Source organism: Ranitomeya imitator, chromosome 1 (assembly GCF_032444005.1).
Source record: "Ranitomeya imitator isolate aRanImi1 chromosome 1, aRanImi1.pri, whole genome shotgun sequence".
In the NCBI taxonomy this organism is placed as follows: domain Eukaryota; kingdom Metazoa; phylum Chordata; class Amphibia; order Anura; family Dendrobatidae; genus Ranitomeya; species Ranitomeya imitator.
The window spans coordinates 187074251-187090405 of NC_091282.1; the positions used below are offsets into that span (position 1 = coordinate 187074251).

A 16155-nucleotide genomic window follows, 5' to 3' on the forward strand; every position below is an offset into this window, starting at 1 on the left:
GCCACACACTGTTGTTGGTATGTTGGCCCATTCCTCCATGCAGATCTCCTCTAGAGCAGTGATGTTTTTGGCTTTTCGCTTGGCAACACGGATTTTCAACTCCCTCCAAAGGTTTTCTATAGGGTTGAGATCTGGAGACTGGCTAGGCCACTCCAGGACCTTGAAATGCTTCTTATGAAGCCACTCCTTCGTTGCCCTGGCGGTGTGCTTTGGATCATTGTCATGTTGAAAGACCCAGCCACGTTTCATCTTCAATGCCCTTGCTGATGGAAGGAGGTTTGCACTCAAAATCTCATGATACATGGCCCCATTCATTCTTTCATGTACCCGGATCAGTCGTCCTGGCCCCTTTGCAGAGAAACAGCCCCAAAGCATGATGTTTCCACCAACATGCTTTACAGTAGGTATGGTGTTTGATGGATGCAACTCAGTATTCTTTTTCCTCCAAACACGACAAGTTGTGTTTCTACCAAACAGTTCCAGTTTGGTTTCATCAGATCAAAGGACATTCTCCCAAAACTCCTCTGGATCATCCAAATGCTCTCTAGCAAACTTCAGACGGGCCCGGACATGTACTGGCTTAAGCAGTGGGACACGTCTGGCACTGCAGGATCTGAGTCCATGGTGGCGTAGTGTGTTACTTATGGTAGGCCTTGTTACATTGGTCCCAGCTCTCTGCAGTTCATTCACTAGGTCCCCCTGCGTGGTTCTGGGATTTTTGCTCACCGTTCTTGTGATCATTCTGACCCCACAGGGTGGGATTTTGCGTGGAGCCCCAGATCGAGGGAGATTATCAGTGGTCTTGTATGTCTTCCAATTTCTAATTATTGCTCCCACTGTTGATTTCTTCACTCCAAGCTGGTTGGCTATTGCAGATTCAGTCTTCCCAGCCTGGTGCAGGGCTACAATTTTGTTTCTGGTGTCCTTTGACAGCTCTTTGGTCTTCACCATAGTGGAGTTTGGAGTCAGACTGTTTGAGGGTGTGCACAGGTGTCTTTTTATACTGATAACAAGTTTAAACAGGTGCCATTACTACAGGTAATGAGTGGAGGAAAGAGGAGACTCTTAAAGAAGAAGTTATAGGTCTGTGAGAGCCAGAAATCTTGATTGTTTGTTTCTGACCAAATACTTATTTTCCACCATAATATGCAAATAAATTGTTAAAAAAAACAGACAATGTGATTTTCTGGATTTTTTTTTCTCAGTTTGTCTCCCATAGTTTAGGTCTACCTATGATGTAAATTACAGACGCCTCTCATCTTTTTAAGTGGTGGAACTTGCACTATTGCTGACTGACTAAATACTTTTTTGCCCCACTGTATGTTTATGTGCGCACATTTTCCCTGAAATTGTGGATCTAGGACTAGATGTAGTTCAACAGCAAAGTCAATAGATATTTTATATATGGATTCAGGCTCCACTGACCTGCAGTACGATAAACCAGCACTTTCTGGGGGCCTTTTTTCACTTACAGGGAACCGGTCACATTGGATAATGCTATTTAACTGCAGCTGTAAAGTTAATTTGCAGGCAGGCAATTAGCGTTAAAATGCTGTCCAGCCACCATACTGAAAGCGCGGCTACTTGGAGAAAATTAACTTACAGTATTTTGTCCCGGAAGCTGCTGGCTTTCAGTCATAGAGGTAGGCCGGCACAGCTCCAATCACCGCTCACAGTGTGTGTGAGCATGCCCCAGCTCTTTGAGTGATCATGGAATCTGCACTGATGCACTGGAAAGACACCTGTCAAATCAAGTGCAGGGGTGTGCTTACAGCTGACACGTCTGTGTGACTGAAAGCCGGCGGCTGCCAGGAGGAATAAAGTTACATTTCTCCCAGAAGCTGCACTTTCAGTACGGTAGCCGGGCGACCTTTCTAACGCCATTTACTGTTATGAAAGGCAATTCAGTACCACAATGGACATAGCGGTCAGAGCACATACAGTGATCTGACAATAACCCAAAATCATAGAACGAGCTCTGAGACGTGGGAACTCTGCAGACCGCAATCCCTAATCCTCTCCAAACAACACTAGAGGCAGCCGTGGATTGCGCCTAACTCTGCCTATGCAACTCGGCACAGCCTGAGAAACTAACTAGCCTGAAGATAGAAAATAAGCCTACCTTGCCTCAGAGAAATACCCCAAAGAAAAAGGCAGCCCCCCACATATAATGACTGTGAGTTAAGATGAAAAGACAAACGTAGAGATGAAATAGATTCAGCAAAGTGAGGCCCGACTTTCTTAACAGATCGAGGATAGAAAAGGTAACTTTGCGGTCTACACAAAACCCTAAAGAAAACCACGCAAAGGGGGCAAAAAGACCCTCTGTACCGAACTAACGGCACGGAGGTACACCCTTTGCGTCCCAGAGCTTCCAGCAACAAATTAGACAAGCTGGACAGAAAAAATAGCAAACAAATAGCAAAGAAGAACTTAGCTATGCAGAGCAGCAGGCCACAGGAATGATCCAGGGAAAAGCAAGTCCAACACTGGAACATTGACAGGAAGCCAGGATCAAAGCATTAGGTGAAGTTAAGTAGAGAAGCACCTAACGACCTCACCAGATCACCTGAGGGAGGAAACTCAGAAGCCGCAGTACCACTTCCCTCCACCAACAGAAGCTCACAGAGAGAATCAGCCGAAGTACCACTTGTGACCACAGGAGGGAGCTCTGCCACAGAATTCACAACAGTACCCCCCCCCCTTGAGGAGGGGTCACCGAACCCTCACCAGAGCCCCCAGGCCGACCAGGATGAGCCACATGAAAGGCACGAACAAGATCGGGAGCATGGACATCAGAGGCAAAAACCCAGGAATTGTCTTCCTGAGCATAACCCTTCCATTTAACCAGATACTGGAGTTTCCATCTAGAAACACAAGAATCCAAAATCTTCTCCACAATATACTCCAATTCCCCCTCCACCAAAACCAGGGCAGGAGGATCAACAGATGGAACCATAGGTGCCACGTATCTCCGCAACAATGACCTATGGAATACGTTATGTATGGAAAAAGAAGCTGGAAGGGTCAGACGAAAAGACACAGGATTAAGAACCTCAGAAATCCTATATGGACCAATGAAACAAGGTTTAAACTTAGGAGAGGAAACCTTCATAGGAATATGACGAGAAGATAACCAAACCAGATCCCCAACACGAAGTCGGGGACCCACACGGCGTCTGCGATTAGCGAAACGTTGAGCCTTCTCCTGGGACAAGGTCAAATTGTCCACTACATGAGTCCAAATCTGCTGCAACCTGTCCACCACAGTATCCACACCAGGACAGTCCGAAGACTCAACCTGTCCTGAAGAGAAACGAGGATGGAACCCAGAATTGCAGAAAAATGGCGAAACCAAGGTAGCCGAGCTGGCCCGATTATTAAGGGCGAACTCAGCCAAAGGCAAAAAGGACACCCAGTCATCCTGATCGGCAGAAACAAAGCATCTCAGATATGTTTCCAAGGTCTGATTGGTTCGTTCGGTCTGGCCATTAGTCTGAGGATGAAAAGCCGAGGAAAAAGACAAGTCAATGCCCATCCTACCACAAAAGGCTCGCCAAAACCTCGAAACAAACTGGGAACCTCTGTCAGAAACGATATTCTCTGGAATGCCATGTAAACGAACCACACGCTGGAAAAACAATGGCACCAAATCAGAGGAGGAAGGCAATTTAGACAAGGGTACCAAATGGACCATCTTAGAGAAGCGATCACAGACCACCCAAATGACTGACATCTTTTGAGAAATGGGAAGATCAGAAATAAAATCCATAGAGATATGTGTCCAAGGCCTCTTCGGGACCGGCAAGGGCAAAAGCAACCCACTGGCACAAGAACAGCAGGGCTTAGCCCGATCACAAATCCCACAGGACTGCACAAAAACACGCACATCCCGCGACAGAGACGGCCACCAAAAGGATCTAGCCACCAACTCTCTGGTACCAAAGATTCCAGGATGACCAGCCAACACCGAACAATGAACCTCAGAGATAACTTTATTGGTCCACCTATCAGGGACAAACAGTCTCTCCGCTGGACAACGATCAGGTTTATTAGCCTGAAATTTTTGCAGCACCCGCCGCAAATCAGGGGAGATGGCAGACACAATTACTCCTTCCTTGAGGATACCCGCCGGCTCAGACAAACCCGGAGAGTCGGGCACAAAACTCCTAGACAGAGCATCCGCCTTCACATTTTTAGAGCCCGGAAGGTACGAAATCACAAAGTCAAAACGGGCAAAAAACAGCGACCAACGAGCCTGTCTAGGATTCAACCGCTTAGCAGACTCAAGATAAGTCAAGTTCTTATGATCAGTCAATACCACCACGCGATGCTTAGCTCCTTCAAGCCAATGACGCCACTCCTCGAATGCCCACTTCATGGCCAGCAACTCTCGGTTGCCCACATCATAATTTCGCTCAGCAGGCGAAAACTTCCTGGAAAAAAAAGCGCATGGTTTCATCACTGAGCAATCAGAACCTCTCTGCGACAAAACAGTCCCTGCTCCAATCTCAGAAGCATCAACCTCGACCTGGAACGGAAGAGAAACATCAGGTTGACACAACACAGGGGCAGAAGAAAAACGACGCTTCAAGTCTTGAAAAGCTTCCACAGCAGCAGAAGACCAATTAACCAAATCAGCACCCTTCTTGGTCAAATCGGTCAATGGTTTGGCAATACTAGAAAAATTGCAGATGAAGCGACGATAAAAATTAGCAAAGCCCAGGAACTTTTGCAGACTTTTCAGAGATGTCGGCTGAGTCCAATCATGGATGGCTTGGACCTTAACAGGATCCATCTCGATAGTAGAAGGGGAAAAGATGAACCCCAAAAATGAAACTTTCTGCACACCAAAGAGACACTTTGATCCCTTCACAAACAAAGAGTTAGCACGCAGGACCTGAAAAACCGTTCTGACCTGTTTCACATGAGACTCCCAATCATCCGAGAAGATCAAAATGTCATCCAAGTACACAATCAGGAATTTATCCAGGTACTCTCGGAAGATGTCATGCATAAAGGACTGAAACCCTGATGGAGCATTGGCAAGTCCGAATGGCATCACTAGATACTCAAAATGACCCTCGGGCGTATTAAATGCAGTTTTCCATTGATCTCCTCGCCTGATTCGCACCAGATTATACGCACCACGAAGATCTATCTTGGTGAACCAACTAGCCCCCTTAATCCGAGCAAACAAATCAGATAACAATGGCAAGGGGTACTGAAATTTAACCGTGATCTTATTTAGAAGGCGGTAATCTATACAAGGTCTCAGCGAACCATCCTTCTTGGCTACAAAAAAGAACCCTGCTCCTAATGGTGACGATGACGGGCGAATATGCCCCTTCTCCAGGGATTCCTTCACATAACTGCGCATAGCGGCGTACTCAGGCACGGATAAATTAAACAGTCGACCTTTTGGGAATTTACTACCAGGAATCAAATTGATAGCACAATCACAATCCCTATGCGGAGGTAGGGCATCGGACTTGGGCTCATCAAATACATCCTGGTAATCAGACAAGAACTCTGGAACCTCAGAAGGGGTGGATGACGAAATTGACAGAAATGGAACATCACCATGGACCCCCTGACAACCCCAGCTGGACACCGACATGGATTTCCAATCTAATACTGGATTATGGGCTTGTAGCCATGGCAACCCCAACACGACCACATCATGCAGATTATGCAACACCAGAAAGCGAATAACCTCCTGATGTGCAGGAGCCATGCACATGGTCAGCTGGGTCCAGTATTGAGGCTTATTCTTGGCCAAAGGCGTGGCATCAATTCCTCTCAATGGAATAGGACACTGCAAGGGCTCTAAGACAAACCCACAACGCTTAGCATACTCCAAGTCCATCAAATTCAGGGCAGCGCCTGAATCCACAAATGCCATGACAGAATACGATGACAAAGAGCAGATCAAGGTAACGGACAGAAGAAATTTTGACTGTACCGTACCAATGGTGGCAGACCTAGCGAACCGCTTAGTGCGCTTAGGACAATCAGAGATAGCATGAGTGGAATCACCACAGTAGAAACACAGCCCATTCAGACGTCTGTGTTCTTGCCGTTTAACTCTGGTCAAAGTCCTATCGCACTGCATAGGCTCAGGTTTAAGCTCAGGTAATACCGCCAAATGGTGCACAGATTTACGCTCACGCAAGCGTCGACCGATCTGAATGGCCAAAGACATAGACTCATTCAAACCAGCAGGCATAGGAAATCCCACCATGACATCCTTAAGGGCTTCAGAGAGACCCTTTCTGAACATAGCTGCCAGCGCAGATTCATTCCATTGAGTGAGCACGGACCACTTTCTAAATTTCTGACAATATACCTCTATCTCATCCTGACCCTGACAAAGAGCCAGCAAATTTTTCTCTGCCTGATCCACTGAATTAGGTTTAACGTACAGCAATCCGAGCGCCAGGAAAAACGCATCGATATTACTCAATGCAGGATCTCCTGGCGCAAGAGAAAATGCCCAGTCCTGAGGGTCGCCGCGCAAAAAAGAAATAACAATCAAAACCTGTTGAACTGGATCACCAGAGGAGCGAGGTTTCAAGGCCAGAAATAATTTACAATTATTTTTGAAACTCAGAAACTTAGTTCTATCTCCAAAAAACAAATCAGGAATAGGAATTCTTGGTTCCAACATAGCTTTCTGATCAATAGTGTCTTGAATCTTTTGTACTCTTGCCGAGAGCTGATCCACAAATGAAGACAGACTTCTAATGTCCATCGCTACACCTGTGTACTGAACCACCCAAATGTCTAGGGGAAAAAAAAGGCAAAACACAGTGCAGAGAAAAAAAAATGGTCTCAGAACTTCTTTTTTCCCTCTATTGAGAATCATTAGTACTTTTGGCTTCCTGTACTGTTATGAAAGGCAATTCAGTACCACAATGGACATAGCGGTCAGAGCACATACAGTGATCTGACAATAACCCAAAATCATAGAACGAGCTCTGAGACGTGGGAACTCTGCAGACCGCAATCCCTAATCCTCTCCAAACAACACTAGAGGCAGCCGTGGATTGCGCCTAACTCTGCCTATGCAACTCGGCACAGCCTGAGAAACTAACTAGCCTGAAGATAGAAAATAAGCCTACCTTGCCTCAGAGAAATACCCCAAAGGAAAAGGCAGCCCCCCACATATAATGACTGTGAGTTAAGATGAAAAGACAAACGTAGAGATGAAATAGATTCAGCAAAGTGAGGCCCGACTTTCTTAACAGATCGAGGATAGAAAAGGTAACTTTGCGGTCTACACAAAACCCTAAAGAAAACCACGCAAAGGGGGCAAAAAGACCCTCCGTACCGAACTAACGGCACGGAGGTACACCCTTTGCGTCCCAGAGCTTCCAGCAACAAATTAGACAAGCTGGACAGAAAAAATAGCAAACAAATAGCAAAGAAGAACTTAGCTATGCAGAGCAGCAGGCCACAGGAATGATCCAGGGAAAAGCAAGTCCAACACTGGAACATTGACAGGAAGCCAGGATCAAAGCATTAGGTGGAGTTAAGTAGAGAAGCACCTAACGACCTCACCAGATCACCTGAGGGAGGAAACTCAGAAGCCGCAGTACCACTTCCCTCCACCAACAGAAGCTCACAGAGAGAATCAGCCGAAGTACCACTTGTGACCACAGGAGGGAGCTCTGCCACAGAATTCACAACAATTTACCTGCAGATTAACCTATAAATCTGCAGGTCAATAGCGTTATCCAACATGACAGGTTGGCCTAAAAAAATAATATTTGCAACTGGATTTTGCATCACTGATTGCCCTTTAAAGCCTCTACATTTCACTGTCTATTGCTGGCTGCTGAATTAGTTATCTAAAAATTAGGGTTAATCGAGTTGGTTCAGATATGTGCTTATCCGAATAGCTATTGCGCTTACCGAATAGCTGCATCGGGAACTCGGATACCTAGAGTGCTCCCAATAATCAGCAGTTCGGCACCGCAGCTGCATATGTCGCAGCTGTGTGACAGTCACACCAGGTGCATGGAAAGCCCAATAAACAGGCTCTCCATGTATGTGTTGTCACTGTCACACAGCTGCGACACATGCAGCTACGGAGCCGAACTGCTGATTATCGGGAGCGCTCCGGTATCCGGGTTACCAAGGCAGCTATTCAAATAAACAATTATCCAAAGTTATTCCATGAACCCTACTAAGAATCTATCAGTAAGTGCATTCTAAAGGGACAGTTTATGACACTTTCTTTTTCTGAGCTCCTCTTAATACATTTATGACCGATCACAGACGACGTCAATGTTGACCTGAGCTTTCATGCAATCATACATATGCTCAGTGGAGATCAGATAAATAAAAAAAAAGATACAAACTCTCCTGTGAGATCAAATTGACTGACAGATTCTCAGTTGAAAGTTTCATAGCTTTAAGATTGAAGGTTAAGTCCATGAAGTTGAACCTCTAGCCTACCATGTTGACCTGGAGGAAGGCAAAAACTCCACAGAGCAGACATGGATTTTAGCATATTAGGGGAAAATTTCCTTCCAGACTCCACAGGTCAACCAGACTAGTTCCCTGGATCAACGTCCCCATCACAGAATATAGTGCCCATAACCTGTATTATTATATTTCCAGTTAACTCATTCTACAGCCAGCAATAGAAGCAACACAGACGATACAAAAGGAAAACTATTTCAAATTTTTAATGAAACCCAATTTGGTTTTTGAGCCAAGATACCCACTTTCAGAACACACTTACTGATGGATTCTCAATGAACTCACTGAAGTCAGCAATGTGCAGGGAAACAAAGAGCCTGTGAGGCTAAGTTACCATGATAAGTATTTGGTTTGTTTTTGATGCAGCTGGTTTTCTGCACAAAATAGCTAAATTAGTTGTTTGTCTTCATTGCATTTTTCAGTGTGATTTTTTTACATGAGTTTTTAATGAGTTCTTTTCTTCTGGGGTTTTTGTCTCTGTTTGGTGTGTTTTGTTTTAAATAAAGCTGCTTTGTTTTGAAAACAGCCTTGATAAAACATTAATGATAAAGTCATGTGTGGATTAGGCCGGGTCACACTTGCAAGAGCAATGCGAGAAACTAGCACCAGTCTCTTGAATCAATAGAAATACAGAATAGAAATACATGCAGCCGCACGGTCGGATCCCAAGTGCCGGTGGCAGTGTCGGGTATTGATGCACGAGTTTCTCGCATTGCTCTCACAAGTGTGACCCCGGCCTTACATGCATTTTAGAGTGTGTTTCCATTTTGGGAAAACACTAAAACAACAAATACGTTTTCCTCCTCTCATTCAAGTCTATGAGGAAAATCTGCAGCGTATGGAAAGAATAAAGCACAGGGGGCAAGACATATCTATAAATCCCATCCACTGTTTTTGAACTGTATATATACGCAGCTTCAAAAAAGCAACTAATACTCATTGTGGGAACTTAACCTGAGAGCCAAACTGTGACAAATATGTAATGAAACCCAACTGCAAAAATGCACGCATTTAAAGGGAACCTGTAGCGTAATTTTTAGCACCTACACTGTCCCCAGTGTGTTGTTAGTGATTCAATGTGCATCACACACGTTGTTTTCAGTCAAAACGGCGCCGTAATCATCTCCAAAAATCACTTTCTGCAGTTATATAGTACCTTCACTTTCAGTCATGGCGCTAACGACACAGAAATCTGCTCTAAAATCCCACGACTGCGCAGTGACGCGTTTGGGCAGTGACAATTGGCTCCCTGTGTTTGGGTAGTGACGGGCAGCACCTCGCATTTACACAGTGACGGGCAGTCCACGCGATTACGCAGTGACGGGCGGCTCCCCGCGCTTGAACAGTATCGGGCGACTCAACATGTGTTCACAGTGGCTCCCTGCCCTTGGGCACTGAATCTGGGTGTATGTACCCAGCTCCAATGAGTGTCTGCACGTGCATATGCTGGAGTCGCTGCATGTCACGGGCTCTGTGACCAAGCTAGTTACTGATGTCAGCACACCACGAAACATCAGAGTGTGTGGGCATCGACAATATGACAAGCCTGTGACTGAAGGAAAATTGCCACCCCTATGACTGCCAGAAGAGGTCCTATGTATACAAAGTGATTTTTGGAGATAATTTCAAAGCCATTTGATTGAAAACAACGTGTTAGTGATGCACATTGCACATTGCATCACTAACAACACACTGGGGACAGTTTAATTGCTAAAAATGACATGACAGGTTTCCTTTAAGTAAAAAAAAATTGTCTCCAAAGGTGTCTGTATCCTAAAAAACACTGCCTGTGTGACACCACCTACATCATGTGTTTGGATTGTAACTTGCAGACACTCTATAGTATATTTCCATTGCTCCACCAATGACACACACCGTGTGAACAACGCTTCCATACAAACCTGAAAAACGTGTGGTGCTCCACACAACATTTCCACAGATGCTTACAAGCCACTTTGTTCCGGGTTTCAAAGAAAAATGAGGTTTCAGAACACTGAAAAAAAGAAAGAACGATACAATGAGAAGCCAGACAGTTTTATACCTGTAATAAAATAACTATTAAACCACTGATTTATGTGTCGGTTCCTGCAACATTTCTGTACAATCCTGATGAGGTTTGATTGGCATTTCCACTTCAAAAATAAAAAGTTACAACCTGTGCCAACTCAAACACATAATGATGTCAGATGGAAGGGATCCAAGCTCAGCGCTGACAATATACACAGGTGTCTGCTGAAATAACTAGAATGATGGGTGCGCTGACCCCATTACACCTACAAGAGCGGCTAACAAAAACATCAGCAGTATTAGCAATGTACAAGAGAACTGTTCTCGGCCAACAAAATCATATATTTTCTTTTATCCTGGATGTGTCCTTAGCATACATCACATTTATATCTTGTCACACGACGCAAAAGCTACATGATGGCAGCCAGGGTCATGGCCCCGTACTACAGAGCCATATAGGATCCATGCACCACCAAAAATTCTCACTATGGCGTAATATTTTTAGATTTAATCGGTCCAACACTCCTAGAATGAAAAAGGTCTGTACATTCTGCATCCGAAAAAGCATGTCACAATTTGTTTCTTGTAAGCTTCAAGCAATTCTGTAGGTGCCCTGTTACAGGAAAGTACAAAACAAGGCCGTGTACATGAAGCCATAGATTTAGGTTTAGTTTAGTTTTACTTTATTTTTTTTAATAATTGTGAATTTAAGATTTAAACATATAATATTAATTCTTTCATTCCGACTTACAGTATGCAGGAATTATTGCAGTTTGTCATATTTCCAGAACTAAAGTGCAAAAATAATCCAAAATTCTTATTAAAAACAAGAAACACAGATAAGGTGCAATTATACAGTTCTGGCAAAAATTAAGAGACCACTGCAAAATGTTCAGTTTGTCTGATTTTTCTCTTTATGGGTATATTTTTGAGTAAAATGTAAATTGTTCATTTAGTCTATAAACTTCTTACAACAAGTCTCCGAATTTCCAAGCAATACATTTTGCATTTTTTTCTGAAAAGGAGAAATGGTCAAAATTAAAAACAAACATTGCTTTCAGACCTCAAATAATGCAAAGAAAACAAGTTCATAATCATTTAGAAACAACAATACTAATGTTTTAACTCAGGAAGAATTCAGAACTCAATATTTTGTGGAATAACCATGATTTTTAGTCACAGCTTTCCTGCGTCTTGGCATGCTTTCCACCAGTTTTTCACACTTTAAGCAGTTCTTCTTTGTTTGATGGCTTGTGACTATCCATCATCCTCTTCATTACATTCCAGAGGTTTTCAATGTCATTCAGGTCTGGAGATTGGGCTGCCCATGACAGGGTTTTGATGTGGTGGTCTCTTAAATTTTTGCCAGAGCTGTATCTTAATTTTGATAAATTGTAATTTCTGTAAGATTTTGGATTGAGCTTGTACAATTCGTCAGGACAGACACAGATATTGGACAAAGGGCTTAGATTGCAATGTCTGGTCTTATTCGTTGCTAATTTGTTGATTAGCGTTGAGATCACTGCTCTGTGTCAAGGTCTTCCCCATAAAATTCACTCACCCATGCCTTTATGGGTGAGTATGTGTACTGAGTAACAGTCATCCTGAAACAGAAAAAGGCCTTCCCCAAACTGTTCCAACAAAGCTGGAAGCACTCAATGGTCCAAAATATCAAAGTGTTATGCTGAAGAAGAATTCAGAGATCCTTGGTGCTCAGATTGTATGCTGTTAATTCTCAACATGTTTCAAAGTCATTCCGACTACTTCCTCAGGAGGCACTATTCTGTGGTCTCCAGAGGAAGAAGTTGGCATGACTTTGAAATACGCTGAGCGTAAACCACAATCTCTGAACACCAAGGATTTCAGAATTCTTTATTTCTACCAGCTGCGCAGAAATATCCGCAATTCCGATTCCATTCTGATCCACGTTGGATCATCCAACCAGCGGAGCAGCAGTGGCTGGGTATTTTACGGAGTCTTTATAAGAGTTGTACTCACAACCAAATCCGGTGAGTCAATATTGCATCTAAAACACTTGTATCTGGAGAACACCCTATGTGCGCTTTTTTGTCCATTTTCAGTTTCTCTCCAAAGTGTTATGGTAACGCATTAAGATTTCCCTTTATTGAAACTAAGGGACCTAAGCCAACCCATAAAGAACACCCCATAGAGTTCTCTCGCTCCACCAAACTTTACAGATAGCACAATGCAGTAAGGCAGGCAACGATCTCCTGACATTTGTCAAACCTAGAATTGCACATTAGACGGTCAGATAGAGAAGCACGATCACTCCACAGATCATGTTTCCACTACTCCAGAGTCCATTATTGGTCACGGAAAACCATACACTGAAGCAGTTTTTGTGCAGATGTTAATGCAAGAAGACTTTTGGAACTCTGCAGTTATTGAGTGGGTGACCTTTAGGACTTTAGTGCCTTCGCACTCTGCGACATCACTCTGTAACTTTACGTAATCTGCCACTATGGTTCCTAGACATTTCCACTTTTTAAGAATACCACTCCCAGCTGATTGTTGACTGTTTAGGAGGGAAGAAATTTCACAAACTGACTTGTTCCAACAAGCCACACTTAAATTTAGTGAGTTATTTAGAATGGCCCATTCTTTCACAATGTCTGTAAGGGCAGACTGCAGGGCGAGGGCTGGATTTTATGCACCTGTGGCAACAGGACTGAATGAAAAACCCTAATTTCTGTGATTAAGAGATGTGTTCCAATACTTTTCTCCATATAGTGAAGATACAGTAGTGTTCAAAATAATTGTAATGTGTTCGAAAACATGAGTTAATCACAAAATCTTTATACTAGTTTTTATTTCCATGCATTGGAAACATTGTACACTGTTTTCTAATTCAAAACATGAAGAGAAATGTATATAATTTTTAACTACCGTATATACTCGAGTATAAGCCGACCCGAGTATAAGCCGAGGCACCTACTTTTGCCATGGAAAACTGGGTAAGCTTAATGACTCGAGTATAAGCCAGGTATGTATTGTCCACCTCATCCCTGTCCTGTCCTGGTATGTTGCTTCTCCTGTCCTGTCCTGCTATGTGTGGATCCCCCCGTCCTGTCCTAGTATGTGACTCCCCCTGTCCTGTCCTGGTATGTGGCTCCCCCTGTCCTGTACTGGTATGTGTGCCTCCCCCTGTCCTGTACTGGTATGTGGCTCCCCCGTCCTGTCCTGGTATGTAGATCCCCCCGTCCTGTCCTGGTATGTAGATCCCCCGTCCTGTCCTAGTATGTGACTCCCCCTGTCCTGTACTGGTATGTGGCTCCCCCAGTCCTGTCCTAGTATGTGTGCCTCCCCCTGTCCTGTACTGGTATGTGGCTCCCCCGTCCTGTACTGGTATGTGTGCCTCTCCCTGTCCTGTACTGGTATGTGGCCCCCCTGTCCTTTCCTGGTATGTGGATCCCCCCATCCTGTCCTAGTATGCGACTCCCCCTGTCCTGTCCTGGTATGTGGCTCCTCCTGTCCTGTACTGGTATGTGGCTCCCCCAGTCCTGTCCTAGTATGTGTGCCTCCCCCTGTCCTGTACTGGTATGTGGCTCCCCCGTCCTGTCCTGGTATGTGTGCCTCCCCCTGTCCTGTACTGGTATGTGGCTCCCCCGTCCTGTCCTGGTATGTGGCTTCCCCTGTCTTGGTATGTGGCTCCCCCTGTCCTGTCCTGGTATGGGGCTCCCCCTGTCCTGTCCTGGTATGTGGCTCCCCCTGTCCTGGTATGCGTGGATCCCCCTGTACTGTCCTGGTATGTGGCTCCCCGGTCCTGTCCTGGTATGTGGCTCCTCTGTTCTGCCCTGGTATGTGTGGCTCCCCTGTTGTATGCATGGCTCCCCCGGTTGCAAGGCACGGCTCCCCCGGTCCCACATGGCTCGGCTTCCCCCATCCCATCGTTGTACGCATGGCTCACATTATGAATATGCGCTCCACGCCTATAGGAGTGAAGACGCATACATATTCATTACCTTAATAAGTGGTACCATGTGACCACTCAGGAGAGGAGAGCTGCCGGCGACGGGCAATGGAGATGCAGCGACGGAGGGTGAGTATGATGTCTTCTGTTAGCCGGCAGCTGCAGTTGTCCCTGTGCTACAGCCGCTGGCTCCTGCCGATGCTCCCCCTCCACGCCAGCGTTCTGGACAATTCACTCGTGTATAAGCCGAGGGAGGCGTTTTCAGCACAAAATAATGTGCAGAAAATCTTGGCTTATACACGAATATATATCCGTACTTTACAGAAAATAAAAAAATGAACATTGGGCTGTAAAAAATAACAGTGTCTGCATTTGTCTTTACAAACTCACAATATGTTCTTTTGTGAGGATTTAGCATTCCTGAGAATCACTAACCTAATATTTAGTTGTATACCCACAGTTTTTTAGAACTGCTTCACATCTATGTTGCACAGAGTCCACCAACTTCTTGCACTAGTGATGAGCGAATATACTCGTTACTCGAGATTTCTCGAGCACGCTCGGGGATCCTCCGAGTATTTTTTAGTGCTCGGAGATTTAGTTTTTCTTGCTGCAGCTGAATAATTTACATCTGTTAGCCAGCAAAAGGACATGTGGGTGTTGCGGCAAAAAACCCTAAATCTCCAAACTGGTCCATGATCCCTGGTATGCCGTAAATAGGTCCGGCACCATAGTAAGAGAAACATGCCCATATCATGGTGCTTGCACCACCATGCTTCACTGTCTTCCAGTGTACTGTGGTTGAATGCAGAGTTTGGGGGTCGTCTGACTAACCGTATGCGACTATTGGACCCAAAAAGAACAACTTTACTTTCATCAATCCACAAAATGTTTCTCTTTAGGCTAGTTGATGTGTTCTTTGGCAAATTGCATCGGCTTCATTACATGTCTTTTTTTTTTCGCAGTGGGACTTTGCGGGGACTTCTTGCTAAGATATGAGCTTCACACAGGCTTCTGTCACAGTACTCACAGGTAACTTGAGACTGTCTTTGATCATCCTGAAGTTGATCATTGGCTGAGCCTTTGCCATTCTGGCTATTCTTCCATCATTCTAATGGTAGTCTTCCGCTTTCTTCCACGTCACTCCGGTTTGGCTTTCCATTTTAAAGCACTGGAGATCAGTTTAGCTGAACAGCCTATCATTGTCTGTACTTCTTTATAGGTTTTACCTTCTCCAATCAACTTTTTAATCAATGTGCGCTGTTCTTCTGAACAATGTCTTGAACGACCCATATTTCTCAGGATTTCAAGGAGAAATGCATGAACAACATGTCCTGACTTCATCCTTATAAGAGCCCCCTGATTCACACGTGTTCACAGAATGATTGCTCTCACTAATTGAACTCCACACTGCTATTTTTGTGAACACTCCCCCCGTCCAATTCATTATTCTAATACACAGACTCAAAAACATACAGATCATGAACGCGGAGTCTGTTGGTTTTCTTAGAATCTACTGCACCAACTGGTAGATTGTTTGATATGTGGTAATATAATTTATACCAAAAATAGTGATTCATTTGGTAAGTATTATTGGACTGCTATTATTTTGAACACTACTGTAGATCCCAATACCTCCTCTATAATATGCTACCCTCAAATGGGGTAAGATAGAAGACTTTACAGATCAGCTTTACCTTAACAGACATGTAAACCTGTCATTCATT

The 16155-nt window shown here is 44.4% G+C and overlaps 1 protein-coding gene across 3 annotated transcripts in view; it reads right to left on the reverse strand.

The window, feature by feature from the left end:
- EPB41L4A (erythrocyte membrane protein band 4.1 like 4A) overlaps positions 1-16155 on the reverse strand; it is a 466075-nt gene that overhangs the window by 82710 nt on the left and 367210 nt on the right. For all 3 annotated transcript variants that reach the window (XM_069752770.1, XM_069752780.1, XM_069752789.1), the window contains one exon: positions 10392-10483. In XM_069752770.1, coding sequence (XP_069608871.1) covers positions 10392-10483 — 92 coding nt within the window. The remainder of the gene's footprint in view (positions 1-10391; positions 10484-16155) is intronic.